General features: G+C 36.9%; 1 protein-coding gene across 1 annotated transcript in view; it reads right to left on the bottom strand.

Moving 5' to 3' along the window:
- The window catches only part of THSD7B (thrombospondin type 1 domain containing 7B), an 886,725-nt gene that overhangs the window by 553,249 nt on the left and 315,517 nt on the right, over window positions 1-17,959 (bottom strand). Inside the window, exon 4 of the mRNA XM_025405082.1 lies at window positions 3,183-3,428. Within this exon, the coding sequence (XP_025260867.1) occupies window positions 3,183-3,428 (246 nt within the window). The remainder of the gene's footprint in view (window positions 1-3,182; window positions 3,429-17,959) is intronic.

Raw genomic sequence — 17,959 nt, 5'->3', positions numbered from 1 at the left:
AGTCAAACAGAATTCTGAAAGACTTTTTAAAACACTATGAGGAATCAAAAAAGGATGTATTTACCTCCTGGGGAGAAATAAGGTGAATTAACTTGATGCATGTGACTTGCTCATGAGTTCTGGGAAAAGAAACATGAGAATTTTTGTTCCCTAATAGATTTTCATTTTCCTTTCCCTTGTTAACAATTAATTTTAATCACTGATATAAAACCAGAAACAAAAGTTAGTACATAGCCTCTATGCTTTCCCGTGGTAGAGGCCACAGTCCAGATTTCAGACAAATTAGAATGTCAGCTGATGTTTAGTTGCCGTTACTTATGTATTCTCCTTCCCACAACCAAGTAGAATCATTAGTTACATCATTCTCCCTATGGAACACCGGTTGGTCGGTATTTCAGTTAATTCTCCAATACTCCTATTTCCTACAGCTTTACCATTTTAAAAGTTTATTTATTTATTTTTATATATTTATTTGTGTGTGTGTGTGTGTGTGTGTGTCAAACTCAGCAACATTTTCAAACGGTAGAACTAGGGGGCCAGGTTCATCACCAGTGAAGCCTGTCAGCCTCTGTTTTCAGACACTAAGGTTCTACCAAATGAAGATCAATATAGAAACTCCTCTTGCGTACATCCTGAATTATTACTTTCCACATTATCTTGTTGAAAAAAAATATGATGCACACAAATGCATGCATATTAGTAGGTATAACCTTATCTTAGTGCATATCTTCACTGTGCCTATCATGAGAGTCTGTGTGACATAATGGAAAGAACACTGGCTTCAGAGTTGAGTGAATTTGTGCTTGGATCTTAAAGCAAATTCACATCCCCTTTCACTCTCAAAAATGTTCATTTGGGTGGTAAACTCTCTGTCACACTAAATATTATTTATATTTACTTAATTTATAACTCTGTTACAATTATTGGCCAACAGTAGGTACTTGATAAAAGGTAGGCATTGTTTAACAAACATACATGTAGTTCAGCTTTCTCAGCATTGCCAGGAAGGTACCATTCTGACTTCCAAGATAACTGCAATAGTTATTAACAAAGAAAATGGAAGGTTGCCTATACATCAGCAAACCTTTGAAAGTATCAGGAAGAGAGTATTAGCTATCCCATGAAAAAAAAAAAAACTGAAGGATAGAGGCATCAATGTCAAGGTCATCATGAAACCCAGATTTTATTCCTGCCTGTATACCATCGAGAAGCCTTCTAAAGTAAACCTCCAAAGAGAAATAAGATTTCTAAATTATATAGAAGAAATATGTTTCTACCCCATGAAACTATTATTGTATGCTAAGGAAAAGAGATACTCTCTTTCTGGAAGAAACAAACACACCTGCAAATAGCAACAATAGTGGTCATCCTTCTTGCAGTGCCTCCTATGTGCTAAGCCCTGGGCCTGGCATTTCACATGCCTGGTCTTCAACCTTTCAAGCCTGCCACACAGGCAGTATTATCAGATGCATTCTACTGAAAAAGTAAATGCCTTGGAAAAGTTGTATAGCTTGTTCAAGATCACACCGCTAGTAAGTGATGAAGATACAATTTTAATCCAGGTATTTCAATGTTAAAAGGGATAGAGGTCTCAGAGTTATGCCATTTTCAAGCTTCTGTTTTACTTCAAAATTAGTGTTTTGAAAGACCCAACACAACACAACAAGAAAGGGTTCTGTGAAGCTGAGAGTTTGTGGTAAAGAGACATGCACCTGCATCTATACCTTCTGCATTTGAGGGAAGGAATGATACAAATCTAAGGGGTCATTTTAGCAAAAAATGAACAATAAGAACATAAGGAACTGTGTTCAATCAACACTGGTTCCAACTGGGAAGTGGGGATGTGAGAGGCTAAGAGTTCTGACAACAGAAACCTGCCTTTCTAATGCACACTTGATATCAGGTTTGAGGAAGAGCCAGGCCTCACCCCACCACCAGTAACTATTGGGTCGGTTACCCATACCCTTCACACATCACCAAATCACTAATTCATACAGAAAACTATTTTTTCCTTCTTTTATTTTTTGCTGGGGAAATGATTCTATAGTCATGGAAGTTACAAGAAACTATAAGAAAAATGCCTATCATGAATAGCTACAGATTTAACAGATACAGTTCAGGGCAGCTGTTCAGCAGGAAACACCACAAAACCATCCCTAACAGATTTCTGTCTGTTATCAAACCGGGCCCACTGCGAGCCAACGACCTAAAGGAAAACACACTGCAGACCTTTACCCAGGTCTATGGAGCCACACAAAATATAACCAATGTTAAAATGTAGGCCAGGCACAGCGTGGTGGCTCACGCCTGCAATCCCAGCACTTTGGGAAGCTGAGGTGGGAGTACTGCTTAAGCCCAGGAGTTTGAGACCAGCCTGAGCAACATAGTGAGACCCCATCTCTATATAAAATAAAAAATATATATAGTAGCACATACCTGTAGTCCCAGCTACTCAAGAGGCTGAGGTGGGAGAATTTCTTGAGCCCAGGAGGTGGAGGCTACAGTGAGCCATAATTACACCATTGCACTCCACTCTGGGCAACTGAGTTTTTGTCTCAAAAAAAAAAAAATGAAGTTAAAATGTAGCCATTAATATATGTTAAATCCTTTCTTGAATATTCTCTGGCTCCTTAGGGATTCTGGAATTGAAGAATGCCACATAGCGGCAGTAAGATTTGAAAACAGAACTGAGTTCGAATCAGGATACTGCCACTCATTACCTACATAACTTCAGAAACTATTTAATCTCTCTGAACATTAGTAGCTTCATTTGTAAAATGGAGATGCCATGAATGGCCTCTTAGGTTACTATGAGAATTAGGTGTGTTGTGTCGGGTAATAATAGCTAATGGTTACTGAGCATTTACTATCTGTCAAACACAGGATGAATTAAGCACTGCTGGTAAACTAAGGCACTCTAATTAAGTTACTTGAAGAAACTCACATAATTAGAAAGTCACAGAAACAGGACTTAAACCAAGGGAGTCAACACCAAAGCCCATGATATTAACCTGTTCTCCTGTGCTGCCGATTATGGAACTTGTATACTGAGTGAAGACTCAATAAATATGAGTCACAGCTACTTTCATTACTGAATGAATGTAATTCATTACATTTCTATAACATTAAATGAGGTTATATATTAAAACACTCACACTAAAGACGGCATAAAGGCTTAATACCTGGGACATTGCTGCAGTTCTCCTTCAACAATGCAGGCTTCTTTCTCAAGAAGTTCAGGGCACTCCTTTCCACCTCCAATAGCAATGTGCTTCACGTTCCGGCTCCTGCTCCTAAACCCTGGCAAGAGACTCCCTGAATGGCATGTCTTGGAGCAGGGGCTCCAGGAGGACCACTCGGAGGTTTCACAGTCTTTGGGCATGATGCAGGACTGAACAGTCAATGGGAAGGAGTCTTGCATGCAAAGGCTGAAAAAAACAGAAGTAGAAAACAGGAGGCCATAGATTAATGGATGTGAGCAACATTATAAACTGCCTACTATGGGAAAAAAAAAAAAAAAAAAAAAACCTCTGAAATTTCAGCATTTCATAGGAAGATTTTTAAAACAATTTTAGAGACCTCATGAAAAAGTACTGAAGAGCATAACATTTGAAGTGTTTATTTCTTCTGAAATAGTGAAGCTGCTTCACTCTAACACGATATACATGTAAGATGGGTCCACCTTTATCAGTATTATTAGAAAATAATGAGGGTCCTTCTAGGCTGCTTTTTTTTTTTACTGAGACGGAGTCTTGCTCTGTCGCCCAGGCTGGAGTGCTGTGGTGCAACCTCCACCTCCCAGGTTCAAGCGATTCTCCTGTCTCAGCCTCCCAAGTAGCTGAGACTACAGGAACACGCCACCACGCCCGGGTAATTTTTGTATTTTTAGTAGAGAGAGGGTTTTACCATGTTGGACACGCTGGTCTTGACCTCAAGTGAGGTCCCGCCTTGGCCTCCCAAAGTGCTGGGGTTATGGGCGTGAACCAGCCACCGCACCCAGTCCTTCTAGGAGGCTTTCACCTACGTTAGCCTACTACTACCATGGATTGACTGGTTTTCAGGTGTCCAAACTGTGCTGCATTTCACAGATAACTTTCTCACAACAATCTCACGAGCGTACATTTTATTATGTCTACTTTGTAGATACATTTAGGCTCAGAAAGGCTAAGTAATTGTACAGTATCAAAAAAGGTAAATATAAACTTTAGAATATTCATCTATCCATTCTTGTACCTACTGGGCAATTTTTTAAATGTGCTGTTATATTTCCTCATGTTGTTAGGCTCTGAGCACCAATTTACTGATCTGCAAAATGTGTGTGTGATCAAGTACCAACAGTCTAATTAGGAAATAGGTAAATAAATAAAAAGATAAGATAATGCGATAATGTGGCCAACCCGACATAAAAGTATTTGTAATGATGAGGAGAAACACTGATGAGGCAGTGATGAACCCCCGGTAAGGCAGAAGGGTGCTCAGAGAGGCCACCTGAGCTACATTTTTAAAAGATTAATGGGAGTTTCTCAGGCACACAGAAAACACTATTCTAAGGCAAAACAACAGCATATTCAAAGGTTTGAAATTATACCTTTTGGAGATGGGAACCAGTGGTATACTGGAGCTAGCTCTAGCTGCTCACAGGAGCCAACTGTTAAATTTTCAGGAATTTGCAAACCACTTGACCTCCTCTAAGCTTAACATTGGCCAAAGTCAGAGTATTTACAATACAGAAATTGGCAAATGCTACAAATCAAGCCCCCTCTCTCAGACTCCTGAGAACTGGTTGCTAACCATTCATAAGCACACCACCGGGTACACGTAGGAGCCCATTTGTTCTGCTGAAGCGTAAAGTGCCAGGAGGAACGTGGATAGAAACGAGGTATAAGGGTTCTTCAAAAGCTGCTCTGAAAGGGCTTCCTGTCACAGGCTAAGAAATTGGTTTAATTAGGCATTAAATGACTTCAAGTGGAGGGAAATCAGATTCATATTGGGAGATAGTATTTCAAATATTAATTGGCAATCTGTTCCTTTTGTCCCTTGTTATTAGTTCTTTTATTCAGTCAAAGGCAACCAATACTTTGGGAGGAAAAGGATAATATTCTAAGAATGTAAACTAAAGAAGGGGTCAATGTTCAAATACTGACAGACAGCTTTTGGTAACAGTTCCTCTGAATGTGGTTTAAAAGGTGGCGGGGGGGCAGGCATAGTGGCTCATGCCTATAATCCCAACACTTTGGGAGGTCAAGGCAGGCAGATCACCTGAGTTCAGGAGTTAGAAACCAGCCTGGCCAACACGATGAAACCTTGTCTCTACTAAAAATACAAAAATTAGTCAGTCACAGTGGTGTGTGCCTGGAGTCCTAGCTACTTGGGAGGCTGAGGCAGGAGAATTGCTTGAACCTGAGAGGAGAGGGCTAGAGTGAAACAAGATCGCACCACTGTACTCCAGCCTGGGAGAGTCTCAAAAAAAAAAAAAAAAAAAAAAGGAAGAAGTCTTAAATTGTTTCATTTCTAACTTGTGAAAATACATAAATGGGGGAGCGATCACTTATAGAAGACAGAGTAAAACATGCTCATATTTGGCCATATTGATAGTAAATTTCTGTATTTATACCCCCATTAAGCTATTAAGAGTTAACGTGGTGTTCACAGAGGAAAAGCTAAATCTTCCTCTGGTCCAGTATTTTATTTTATTTTTATTTTATTTATTTTTCGAGACAGGGTCTCACTCTGTTACTCAGGCTGGGTGCAATAGTGCAATTAGGGCTCATTGCAGCCTCAACCTCCCCAGGCGCAGGTGATCCTCCCACCTCAGTCTCCTGAGTAGCTGGGACTACAGATGCACAACACCACAACAGTCTAATTTTGTTATATTTTGTAGAGACAGGGTTTTGTCATGTTGCCCAGGCTGGTCTTGAGCTCCTGGGTTCAAGCAATCCATCTGACTTGTTCGCCCAAAGTGCCACGATTGTAGGTGTGAGCCACCAAGCCCAGCCTCAATATTTTATTTTTTAAAAATCTATTCAGATAATATTAGTCCTTTCAAAATGAAAAGGGCAGTGTATCATTGTTACTGTTCAATTCAATGTGACAATCTGGACCTGGGATCAAAATTGATTAGAAAGAACCTCTCCTGGCTAGGCACCGTGGTTCACGCCTGTAATCCCAGCACTTTGGGAGGCCGAGGCAGGTGGATCACAAGGTCAGGAGATGGAGACCATCCTGGCTAACACAGTGAAACCCTGTCTCTACGAAAAATACGAAAAATTAGCCGGGCGTGGTGGCGGGCGCCTGTAGTCCCAGCTATTAAGGAGGTTGAGGCGGGAGAATGGTGTGAAGCTTGCAGTGAGCCGAGATTGCCCCACTGCACTCCAGTCTGAGTAACAGAGTGAGACTCCGTCTCAAAAAAAAAAAAAAAAAAGACCCTCTCCTGAAACTATCTCACCTAATACAGAAAGCAATGTCACTGTTGCCAAGTAAAGTAGAGGCTGGGGGAGGGGACCACCTTTTTCTATTGCGTGATGCAACAGAAAGCTGTAGGTCAACAAGAAGTTTCCATGTTTTGACTTTTCAGAAATTGTTACAGGCTGAGTTTCATTGCCCTAAAATTAATATGTTGAAGTCATAACTGGGACCTCAGATGGCAAACTTATTTGGAGATAGAGTGATTAAGAAGGTGATTAAAATAAAGCATAGGTTAGGCCTTAATCCAATATGACTGCCTTATAAGAGAATAGCACACAGGCACATACACAGGAAAGACCATGTGACCACACAGCGGGAGGGCAGCCATCTACAAGCCAAGGAAAGAGCCTTCAGAAAAAAAGCAATGCTGCCCCCACCTTAATCTTGGACTTCCAGAAAGTGAGTGAGTGAGTGAGTGAGTGAATAAAATAAAATAAAATAAAAATAAAAATCTGTTGTTTGACCCAGCAAGTTTGTGGAACTTCTTAACGGCAGCCTGAACAAACCAATGCAGGAATGTAAAAGAGTTTTATAACTTGTGTATGTTTTTAGAAAGTGAGTTTCAATTTCCAAGATTGATTTCATTTTTCCCTTCATAAAGAAAGCCCCATGCTATTTCATTCCCTGTATACAGCTAAAGTAGTGGTTCCTTTCTTCCCACTTACCAGCTTTCACTCTCTGTTGGTCATCCTTCCCACATTGACTTTTCCTCCTGGACCAGCAGAACAGATAATAAGTCTCCAACAGTAAGAGCATGTTCAGGGAGTTACAGGAATTAATTAAGGCTTTTATATTTTTGAAAAGGGCTCCTAATTCTTGTTTTCTTTCCAAGAAATAGCATATGTCCTATTGATTACATATTTACATACTTTTAATGTTATTGTCACTGTCCCACTCCTTGGTCAAAACAATAATAATAAAAGGTAACATGTTGAGCTCTGGTCTAATTTGATCAGTAAGATTCCCTTTTCTGGAACAGTAAAAGGAACATTAGATGGTGAAACAGAAATATCTGGGTCCTGTACTTTGCATCACGATATATTATTATGACCTTAATCTCTTGACTGCTAAGTTTCATTATCAGCAGGGAAACAATAATAAAATGTGATTTACTCACCCCTTAGATTTGTAGTAACCTTTAGTGTAATTGGAATGACCTTACAAACTAAAATCCAAAATAAAAATTTTTGTCCACACACAGAAATGAAAACTGATCCTTTTGTAGAGAATGCTATCTCTTCTTAATGGAACAGATCTATTCTGCTGATTTGCCTTTTTAAAAAAGATGATGTGATAATTTGACCTGTCACATACATAGAACATGTTGTCTTTTGTAAATTACTCCCCAAATATTTAAATATAAAGAAAATATTAGAAACAAAAATTATGCTAGTAATTCTTACTTCCCCTGGAAATGTAAGAAAATCTCTCTATTTACAAATATGGGCAGAAGCTCTCATAAAATAAAAATCAGTAGCAAAGTACCTCCAATTCATTAGCACTCCACTTACCACTACTTTTACATCATACATCAAACATATAGAAAAATAGAGTAATGTAACAAATACTTCCATACCTTTCTAGCAAAACTAACATTTGGTTCAAATTTCCTTAATTAATAAAAAAATTACAAATTCTGGTGAAATCCCTAGTGTTCTTTGCAATTCTAGTTTTATTTCTGTCTCCTCAGACATAGCTACTATCCTTAAACTGATTGTATTATTTCAGATATAAAAATGCAATAATTAATAAGTATAAATGTTTTATACTTTCAGATGTATAGACCTGTATTTATAGATCGCATGTAGTATTGCCATTTATATTTTTTAAATTTTTATTTTTTAAATTTTTTTATTTCTGTAAGTTATTGGAGAACAGTGGTGTTTGGTTACATCAGTAAGTTCTTTTTCCTTTTTTTCATTTTTTTGAGACCGAGTCTCACTCTGTCACCCAGGCTGGAGTGCAGTGGCACAGTCTTGGCTCACTGTAACCTCTGCCTCTCAGGTTCAAGGAATTCTTGTGTCTCAGCCTCCACGTAGCTGGGACTACAGGCACACCATCATACTCGGCTAATTTTTTGTATTTTTAGTAGAGATGGGCTTCACCCTGTTGACCAAACTGGACTCAAATTCCCAACCTCAGGTAATCTGCCCTCTTTGGCCTCTTTAGTGGTGATTTGTGAGATTTTGGTGCGCCCATCACCCAAGCAGTCTACACTGCACCCTATTTGTAGTTTATTCCTGACTCTTTCCCACCCTTTCCCCATGAGTCCCCAAAGTCCATTGTGTCATTCTTATGCCTTTGCATCCTCATAGCTTAGCTCCCGCTTATGAGTGAGGACATAGGATGTTTGGTTTTCCATTCCTGAGTTACTTGACTTAGAGTAAGAGTTTCCAATCTCATCCAGGTCACTGTGAATGCCATTAATTCATTCCTTTTTATGGCTGAGTCATATTTCATCATATCTTTACATATACACACACACACATATATATACACACGTATACATATATATGTTTTGTGTGTATATGTATATATACATATACACACCAGTTTCTTTATCCACTCATTAAAGGATGGGAATTTTGGTTGGTTCCACATTTTTGCAATTGCGAATTGTGCTGCTGTAAACATGCATGTGCAAGTATATTTTTCGTATAATGACTTATTTTCCTCTGGGTAGTAGGATTGCTGGATCAAATGATAGTTCCACTTTTAGTTCTTTAAGGAATCTCCACATTGTTTTTCATAGTGGTTACACTAGTTTATATTTTCCACCAGCAGTGCAGAAGTGTTCCTTGTCCACTGTATCCACACCAACATCTAATTTTTTTGATTTTTTTTATTACAGCCATTCTTGCAGGAGTAAGGTGATATCGCATTGTGGTTTTGATTTGCATAATGCTGACCATTAGTGATGCTCAACATTTTTTTCATATGTTTGTTGGCCATTTGTATATCTTCTTTTGAGAATTGTCTATTTAGGTCCTTGGCCCACTTTTTGATGGGGTTGGTTTTTTCTTGTTGGTTTGAGTTCATTGTAGAATCTGGATATTAGTACTTTGTCACATGTATAGATTGTGAAGATTTTTTTCCTACTCTGTGGGTTTTCTGTTTATTTTGCTGATGGTTCCTATTGCCATGCAAAAGCTCTTTGGTTTAATTAAGTCCCAGCTATTTATCTTTGTTTTGATTGCATTTGCTTTTGGGTTCTTGGTCATGAAACCGTTGCCTAAGCCAATGGATGGGTTTTTCCAATGTTATCTTCTAGGATTTTTAAAGTTTCATGACTTAGATTTAAGTCCTTAATCCATCTTAGTTGGTTTTTCTATAAGGTGAGAGATGGGGATCCAGTTTCATTCTCCTAAGTGGGGCTAGACAGTTATCCTAGCACCATTTGTTGAAAAGGGTGTCCTTTCCTCACTTTATGTTTTTGTTTTGTTTGCTTTGTTGAAGATAATCTGGGTTCTCTATTCTGTTCCATTGGTCTATGTGCCTTTCTTTGTTTTTTTGTTTTGTTTTGTTTTTTGTTTGTTTTTTTGAGACAGAGTCTCACTCTGTCGCCCAGGCTGGAGTGCAGTGGCACGATCTTGGCTCACTGCAACCTCTACCTCCCAGGTTCAAGCAATTCTCCTGCCTCAGCCTCCCAAGTAGTTAGGACTACAGGCACACACCACCATGCCTGGCTACTTTTTTGTATTTCAGTAGAGACAGGGTTTCACTGTGTTGCCCAGGCTAGTCTCAAACTCCTGAACTCAGGCAATCCATCTGCCTCGGACTCCCAAAGTGCTACGATTACAGACATGAGCCACTGTGCCTGGCCTATGTACCTATTTTACACCAGTACCATGCTGTTTTGGTGACTATGGCCTTATAATACAGTTTGAAATCAGGTAATGTGATGCCTCCAGATTTGTTCTTTTTGCTTAGGCTTGCTTTGGCTATGCAGGCTTTTTTTTGGTTCCATATGAATTTTAGAATTGTTTTTTCTAACTCAGTGAAGAATGATGGTAGTATATTTTATAGGAATTATATTGAATTTGTAGATTGCTTTTGGCAGTATGGTCATTTTCACAATACAGACTCTACCCATCCGTGAGCATGGGATGTGTTTCCATTTGTTTGTGTCATCTGTGATTTCTTTCAGCAGTGTTTTGTAGTTTTCCTTGTAGAGGTCTTTCACTTCATTGGTTAGTTTTTTTTTTGTTTTTTGCAGCTATTGTAAAAGAAGTCCAGTTCTGATTTGATTCTCAGCTTGGTAGCAGCTGGTATACAGAAGAGCTACTGATATGTGTACATTAATTTTGTATCCAGAAACTTTGCTTAATTCTTTTATCAATACTGGGAGCTTTCTGCAGGAGGCTTTAGGTAAACGATCATGTCATCAGCAAACAGCGACAGTTTGGCTTCCTCTTTTCCGACTCGTATGCCTTTAGTTCTTTTGTCTGATTGCTCTGGCTAGGACTTTCAGTACTACGTGAAGAGGAGTGGTGAGAGTGTAATTAATAAGAATAAATGTTTTATGCTTTAACTAAGACGTATGTACCTGTATTTACAGATAGCACGTAGTATTGCCATATATATATTTTTTAAATTTTTACTTGTTTTTGTTATACATATTGCTCTGGAAAAGATTTTCCTCATGTTGTATTGTGATTTCTAGATATATCCGTGTTGACCATGCAGATAGAGTTCATTCATTTTCATTATTGAGTAATATTCCAGTATATGAATACATGGCAATTCATTTCCCAATTAGTGGGACCTTTGGTTGTGCTCAATTTCTTGCAAATCCACAGGATGATGTATTGAACCTCCTTGGACATATCTCTATGTGTTACACACGTAAAAGAGATTTCTCCTAGTAGTATTGCCTAGAGTTAGGTCATGAATATTTATATAAGCAGATACATAAAGTATTGTCAAATTTTTTTCTTTTCAACATGCTCCCAATTCTTGGTATCATCAGGCTTATTTTTCTAAAATGTTGAGAAAATTCATTTATTTTCCAGATTACCATGAGCTTTATGTTCCTCTCACATCATTAATGACTCTTCATACTTCCTATTCTGCAAATTGGTCCATACTGTTTGACCATTGTGGTCCACACCTAATAATTGGAATCAATGAATGTGCCACCATACATGGCAAAATAAACTTTGTAGAGGTGATTAAGTTAAGAATCTTGTGAAGGGGAAATGATCCTGGAGTACCCAGTGGACCCAATGAATCACAGCATCTTTGTAAGAGGGAGGCAGAAAAGTCAAAATCAGAGAAGGAGACAGAAGCAGGAGTTGGAGAGATACGAGTTAGAAATCAAGCGTTGTGGGAAGATAGAAAATGATTTTGTGCCTATAGCTACCAGATTTTTTTTTAACTTTTAGACATTTTTAGTGGCAGGGGTGGTGGAGTCTTGCTCTATTGCCCAGGCTGGAGTGCAATGGCGCGATCTTGGCTCACTCCAACTTCTGTCTCCAGGGTTCAAGTGATTCTTCTGCCTCAGCGTCCCAAACAGCTGGAACAACAGGCGTGCACCATCATGCCCAGCTAATTTTTGTATTTTCAGTAGAGAAGGGGTTTGCCAGGCTGGTCTTGAACTCCTGACCTCAGGTGATCCACTCACCTTGGCCTCTCAAAGTGCTGGGATTACAGGCATTAGCCACCACACCCAGCCAACTTTTAGACTTCTAACATGTATTTTTTTCCTACTGAGTTTAAGTACACAGACACGCACACACACACACGCACACAGACTTATACATAGATAGATGTTGACAATAGACATATAGAAATATATGCATAGATTCTGAAGAGTAGTTTCTTGGTGGTTTTATATAATACAAACATAGTTTCCTATATTTGATTTTTAATTTTGTTACAGTGTTTTTTTGTAATACACAGTTTTTAAATTTCTTGATTTATACTTCCTCTCATAGTTTTTTTTTATGCTACACTTGAGATTTTTTCCTCAGTCCCAATGCTATAAATCCATGCTCTCATATTTTTTCGTTTAGAAAATTTTATTCTTTACAACTTCCTATTTAGGTCATCAATTCATTTTCATGTATGGTGTTTAATAGGTCCTCCTTTTATGGCATCATCATCCATCAGATATTTAACCTACATAATTCTTTTTCTTTTATTTTTGTTCTATTTTCTGTGTTTTTTTTCTTTCCAAGTAATTTACCCTAAATTAGCCTCCAACATTTTATTAATTTTTAACTTATTTTGCAATTAGATTTTTAATGTTCATTTCTTAATTATTCCTTTTAAATATTATCTTGTTTTATCATAACTGCAATATTTCATCTTATGTAACTGACAATATTAAAATATTTTTATTTTATTTCTCTCTGAACATTATCCCATTTTATTCGTCATTCCTGATTTCTATTTATGTTGTCCTCACTGTTTCACATTGGACTTAGCTTAAATTTTTGGTGAACCTTTGCTATTAGGGATTAGAATGTGGCACCAAAAACACAAATTGGAAGCTCTTTTATTATAGGTGAGTCTTATCCAATACCAATCATTACTATTGGCTGATTATGCAAGGACCAGGGCATTTTATTTGTGTTTCTCAAATGCCAGTATCCATAAGTCCTTACTTTTTAGCTTGCCTTTTTCTCAGGATAGGAATCCCTTATCTCTTGCTTCATGTGTATAAACTTGGATGGTGCTTTTATGACAGCTGACTAGAGAAAGGGAGCGCTGTCAGGGCTCTCTCACAAACTATGTAGACTTTCACTTTTACTCTGCATGTTCACAGTATGATCTTTTATACTAACACTATCTTCTCTAGGTAAGGGGGTAACTTTTAGGACCACTGAACACATTTGTCTTTAGTTTCTTACAACACTATACTTCCTAAGGCTTCCAATAATCTTGTATTTGTCAGAATAAAATAGGCTATACTTTGGTAACAACCTTGGAAATCTGAATATCTGACAAAAAAAGTGTTTATTTTCTTTTCACATAAAAAGTTTGATGAAGGTTGTTCAGCTCTTCCAGAGGGCAATGTTCTAAGTAACGACTTAGGATTCAGGTTGTGTTCACCTTATAGATTCACCATCTAGAATATGTGGCTTTCAAGTTCACCCTTAAAAAGGAAAGAGGGAGCAGGAGGGTCACCCAAAGTGATTTATGACTTTGGCTTAGAAGTGGCTTAGGTTGCTCCTGCCTACAAGTCATTGGTCAGATCTCAATCAAATGACTCAAATATGCAGCAAAGAAGACAGTGAAATATCAGTGCAGCTATGCCCTGTAAATTGATTTGCTTCTTGAAGATTTTCCAACTGAAGAGGAGCTTTCTACTTTCCCCACTCAGGTAGGTGAATTACCACTCATATCTTTACTTTTCAGCTCCCAAAATTTGTTGAACTTTCTTCCCAATTGTCACTTGCTTTATTATATTTTTTCTTGGGAATTTATGCCTCTTTAATTATTTTACTGTCATGTAAGTAGATTTCCCCAATACAGCAGACATAGCTGTGTTCATTTTATCATGTTCAACCAGAAACCTAAAAAGTTATGTGACACAAAGCTTTGCTACAACCATATAATAATCCAATCTGTAAATAAACATATTCCTAGAGAGCTAAATCTACCCTACATATGGAAAAAGTACTGATTAGAAGTAACTAATAACAAAAGAGTAAAGACCCTAATTGTGAAGGTACTTGAATTTCTACTAATTTTGTTCTAAATTATGTAATATTTGTTTACAAAACATAATACTTCTAAAATACACTTTACAGTTAAAAGTAATTTTATAAAACTGAAATTGCAACTGAGTACTTTAGAAACTCTTAATAAAACAGTGGGCTATTCAAAATCATGCTTATTCCAATTATTTAACAAAAACAGTGCCATCCATATGGCAGCAGCCTACCCAAATTATAGCATAATTACAAGGGAACAGTTGCTTCTATAGCTTACAGATTCTAACTCAGGGAATGTTTGCAACTTCGCATCATGAAAATAACACCAAGGAATAAAATGTGAATGGAAAAATGAAGAGAAATGAACCAGAACCGAGACAGGTTTAAAAGAGAATCTATCTGGGAAATCAGAATATATGCTGTTACTTTTAATGATTTTGACTCCAAACTGGCAGCATTTTTCTGCCACTAGGCAAACTAATAGAAACATATAAAAAATTAGAATAACTTGAAGGAAAAAAACATGCGTATACCAAGGTTTATGTTACACCCCTGACTGCTATAGGAACTAGACCAAAAAGTGAGCATTGCCACCTTCTGCAGTGTGAAATTTAACAAAGGCATTTGAATAAGAGTTTTAAAAATATGATGGAGAAGGCAATTTTGAAAATATTAAAAGTGATTTTTAAACTACCAAAAAATAAATATTAAAGATCGCTGATAAATTTAGCTGGAAGAGCATATGAGTTTCCTTTTCTCCATAACTCCTTTCTTAGCCAAATTAACCTGAGATAACTTATGTGTTATTTGATAAAAATGATGTTTACCTAACGTCGGTGTTTACAACTAATGGGGGACGCTGCTTGAGTTACATAGCCTTTCTCTTTAAAATTCTCAATAAAATAAAACTGCACTGTTAAAATGCCTCTTAATTTCTTATCTTGATTTACATGATTTTAAACTTTTCAAAAGGTAATAAACCTAATATCATGCAGTTAAGCTAAAATAGCAGGATGAAATTATGTTTTAAATATGCTGTTCAGTTGCTTCTGTGGAAGAGAGAGATTGTTCTAGATATAGAGGTAAGCACACAGACATACTGAGATATTAAATTCCTGAGGAGTATCCTTGAGTGTGATGTTGTATCAAAATGAAATGTTTTTAGTATTATGATCAATTTCTGTCACTGGAAAACATTATTCAACAGAGATTTAAAATGCAGTACCAGTCTCAGAATAAAACAGACTTTATCTTCTCCAAATTTCTTAGACAGAGTACTAAGAACGATATGTGGGTACATATTTGTGGATGTGTGTACAACTAGTTAGAGATAGAAGCAATATCAGCAATCATCTGAAGGTCTTGGTCATTACCTTCATTTTACAGAGACGAAAATGGAAACCCAAAAAGATAAGTAATTTCCTAATGGCTGCATGGCAAAATTGTAGAATGGCCAGAACTAAAATCAATTTCCCCTGCCTTTTAGACCAAAACTATGATTAAAGTTAGAATATTTGAGAGCTCTTGTTGTTATAGATTCAAATTTTTAAAACCAATCAAGTTGCATTGAAAAGAAAAATCTATCGTGACTTCCAGGTGTGCAAAACAACAGTAGCAGCCTGAGTTTGATATTCCCCTACCACCACTACTATAAAAGATAATCAACAAGCAGAGAAACCAAACCACACATTACGCTTGCATTCTCCATTACTAGAGACAGAACATGAACACACACACACATACACTTTCAAATTAGATGTAAGTAGAAAAATATCTGACAGATTACCCAGTATGAATGTCACCCAGTTGATGTGGAACATGGAGGAAGAGAGTCCTAAGAGATTCCATGAAAAAAATTGTAGAGGAGTAAAAGACTTAGGTGAAACACAGACAAAATCATTTTCAGAAAAAGAAAGTTCAACAATGCCTTCAAAATACAGAATACAGTTCAGAACTCGGCAGTTCAGAACCCAGACCCAGATACAGACTTACATTTGCAAGGGATTGGAAGTGGCAGTCATGGATAATCATATATAGAGGGAATAGCTGGTAGTCCTTAGAGATAATGCAGTAAAGGCAGAGAAGAAATTAGAGGAGGGAAATTAGGAATCCTGCAGAAACAAAGACACAACAAGATACCACCTTTTTCCTATCACCACTACCCGCAACAACATCCATAAATCAAACGTCACAAAAGAGGGCAGAAATAACAAAACAGGATGCTTTGGAAATAGAAACCTTATTCATGAAATAAACAGACATTGAAATAAAACACTACCTTCATGTAAAACTGCAATAAAAGCCAGAAAATGTGAAAATGTTTCTACTAACAAAGTCTCCTCCAAATAATCAAGAACAAAGCTGAAAAGAAAATCCCTATAACATAAAACATCACACAGCAGTAAATACCCTCAAAATCTTTGAAGATATGATTAAAAAATATCTTGAATCAGAAACAGAATATTAAGACCACAATGGACAAAAAGAGAAATAAATAAAATGAATTGACTGAACTCAGAAAGACAATAGAAGCAAAAAAATTTTCAAAACTGAATTATGAATAACAAGATGTCCATAAAGAAAAGACTCAAATGACAACATACAACATTCAGTGAAAACATTAAAGTAGCAAAATAAATAGATAAATAAGATAAGATAAATATGGAAGTAGATTAGACAAAGTAAATGAAATGGAAAATAGTCCAACATACCTATATTTTATATAAAGAAAATAAAAAAATAATGTTTAAAATTATAGTAACCCCTCAAATTCCCCCAAAATAAAGAAAGCTTCAATCTATACATTGAAAGGAACTACTATATCCCCTGAAAATCTAATCCAGATCAATCAAGCCTGGGACATGTACTAGTAAAACTATTAAACTTTAAAATAAAGACATTCTCAAGTTCTCAGCAAAATAGATAATTAAAAATGAAAAAACAAATGGCAACAAACTTCTCAAAAACAGTATACAAATCAAGACTGCAACAGAGTAACATTTTCAAGAATAGTAAATAGCATATTATATCTGACTAAACTGTTCTTCAAACAGATTTGAATCTCCCAAACTCAGAAAACACTGTATATTGTGATTTTCCTCAAGAATCTGCTGGAAACTAAGCTTCATTCAACCAAAAATAACTTGGAAATCTTTGGCATGATGACTGAAACTTGTCAAATATATAACTGTAAGGCAAATATTACAATGAGAATGGGGTCAGTACTAGAAGAATAACATGTAAATATTTCATGCTATGAAAAAGTAGAATAGATTCGATTTACAGAACAGACCTAAAAAAAGACGAAGAGAGAGAAAATGTAAAAAAGGATAATAAAATTATACTAGGTGGAAATAATTGAAAACTGACATAACAAACAGCACTACATTAGGCCAGAGAGGAAATTAAGGACACCATATAAAGGTAAATACAAAGGTAACTTCTACAATAAAAATGCAAGTATTTCTAACTACCAAAACATATCGGTCAGATGCAGTGGCTCACGCCTGTAATCCCAGCATTTTGGGAGGCCAAGGCAGGCAAATGACTCGAGATCAGGAGTTTGAGACCAGCCTTGCCAACATAGTGAAACCCTATCTCTATTTAAAAAAAAAAAAAATTAGCTGGGCATGGTGGTACACGCCTATAATCCCAGCTACTTGGGAGGCTTGAGGCACAAGGATTGTTTGAATCCAGGAGGCAGAGGTTGCAGTGAGCTAAGATTGCACCACTGCACTCCAGCCTGGGTGATGAAGTGAGACTCTGTCTCAAAATACAATATAATACAATTATATATACATACATACATACACACACACACACACATATATATA

This window comes from Theropithecus gelada, chromosome 12 (genome assembly GCF_003255815.1).
Source record: "Theropithecus gelada isolate Dixy chromosome 12, Tgel_1.0, whole genome shotgun sequence".
In the NCBI taxonomy this organism is placed as follows: domain Eukaryota; kingdom Metazoa; phylum Chordata; class Mammalia; order Primates; family Cercopithecidae; genus Theropithecus; species Theropithecus gelada.
The sequence above is the reverse complement of the archived record's forward strand: the minus strand, read 5'-3'. Positions and strand labels throughout refer to the sequence as shown.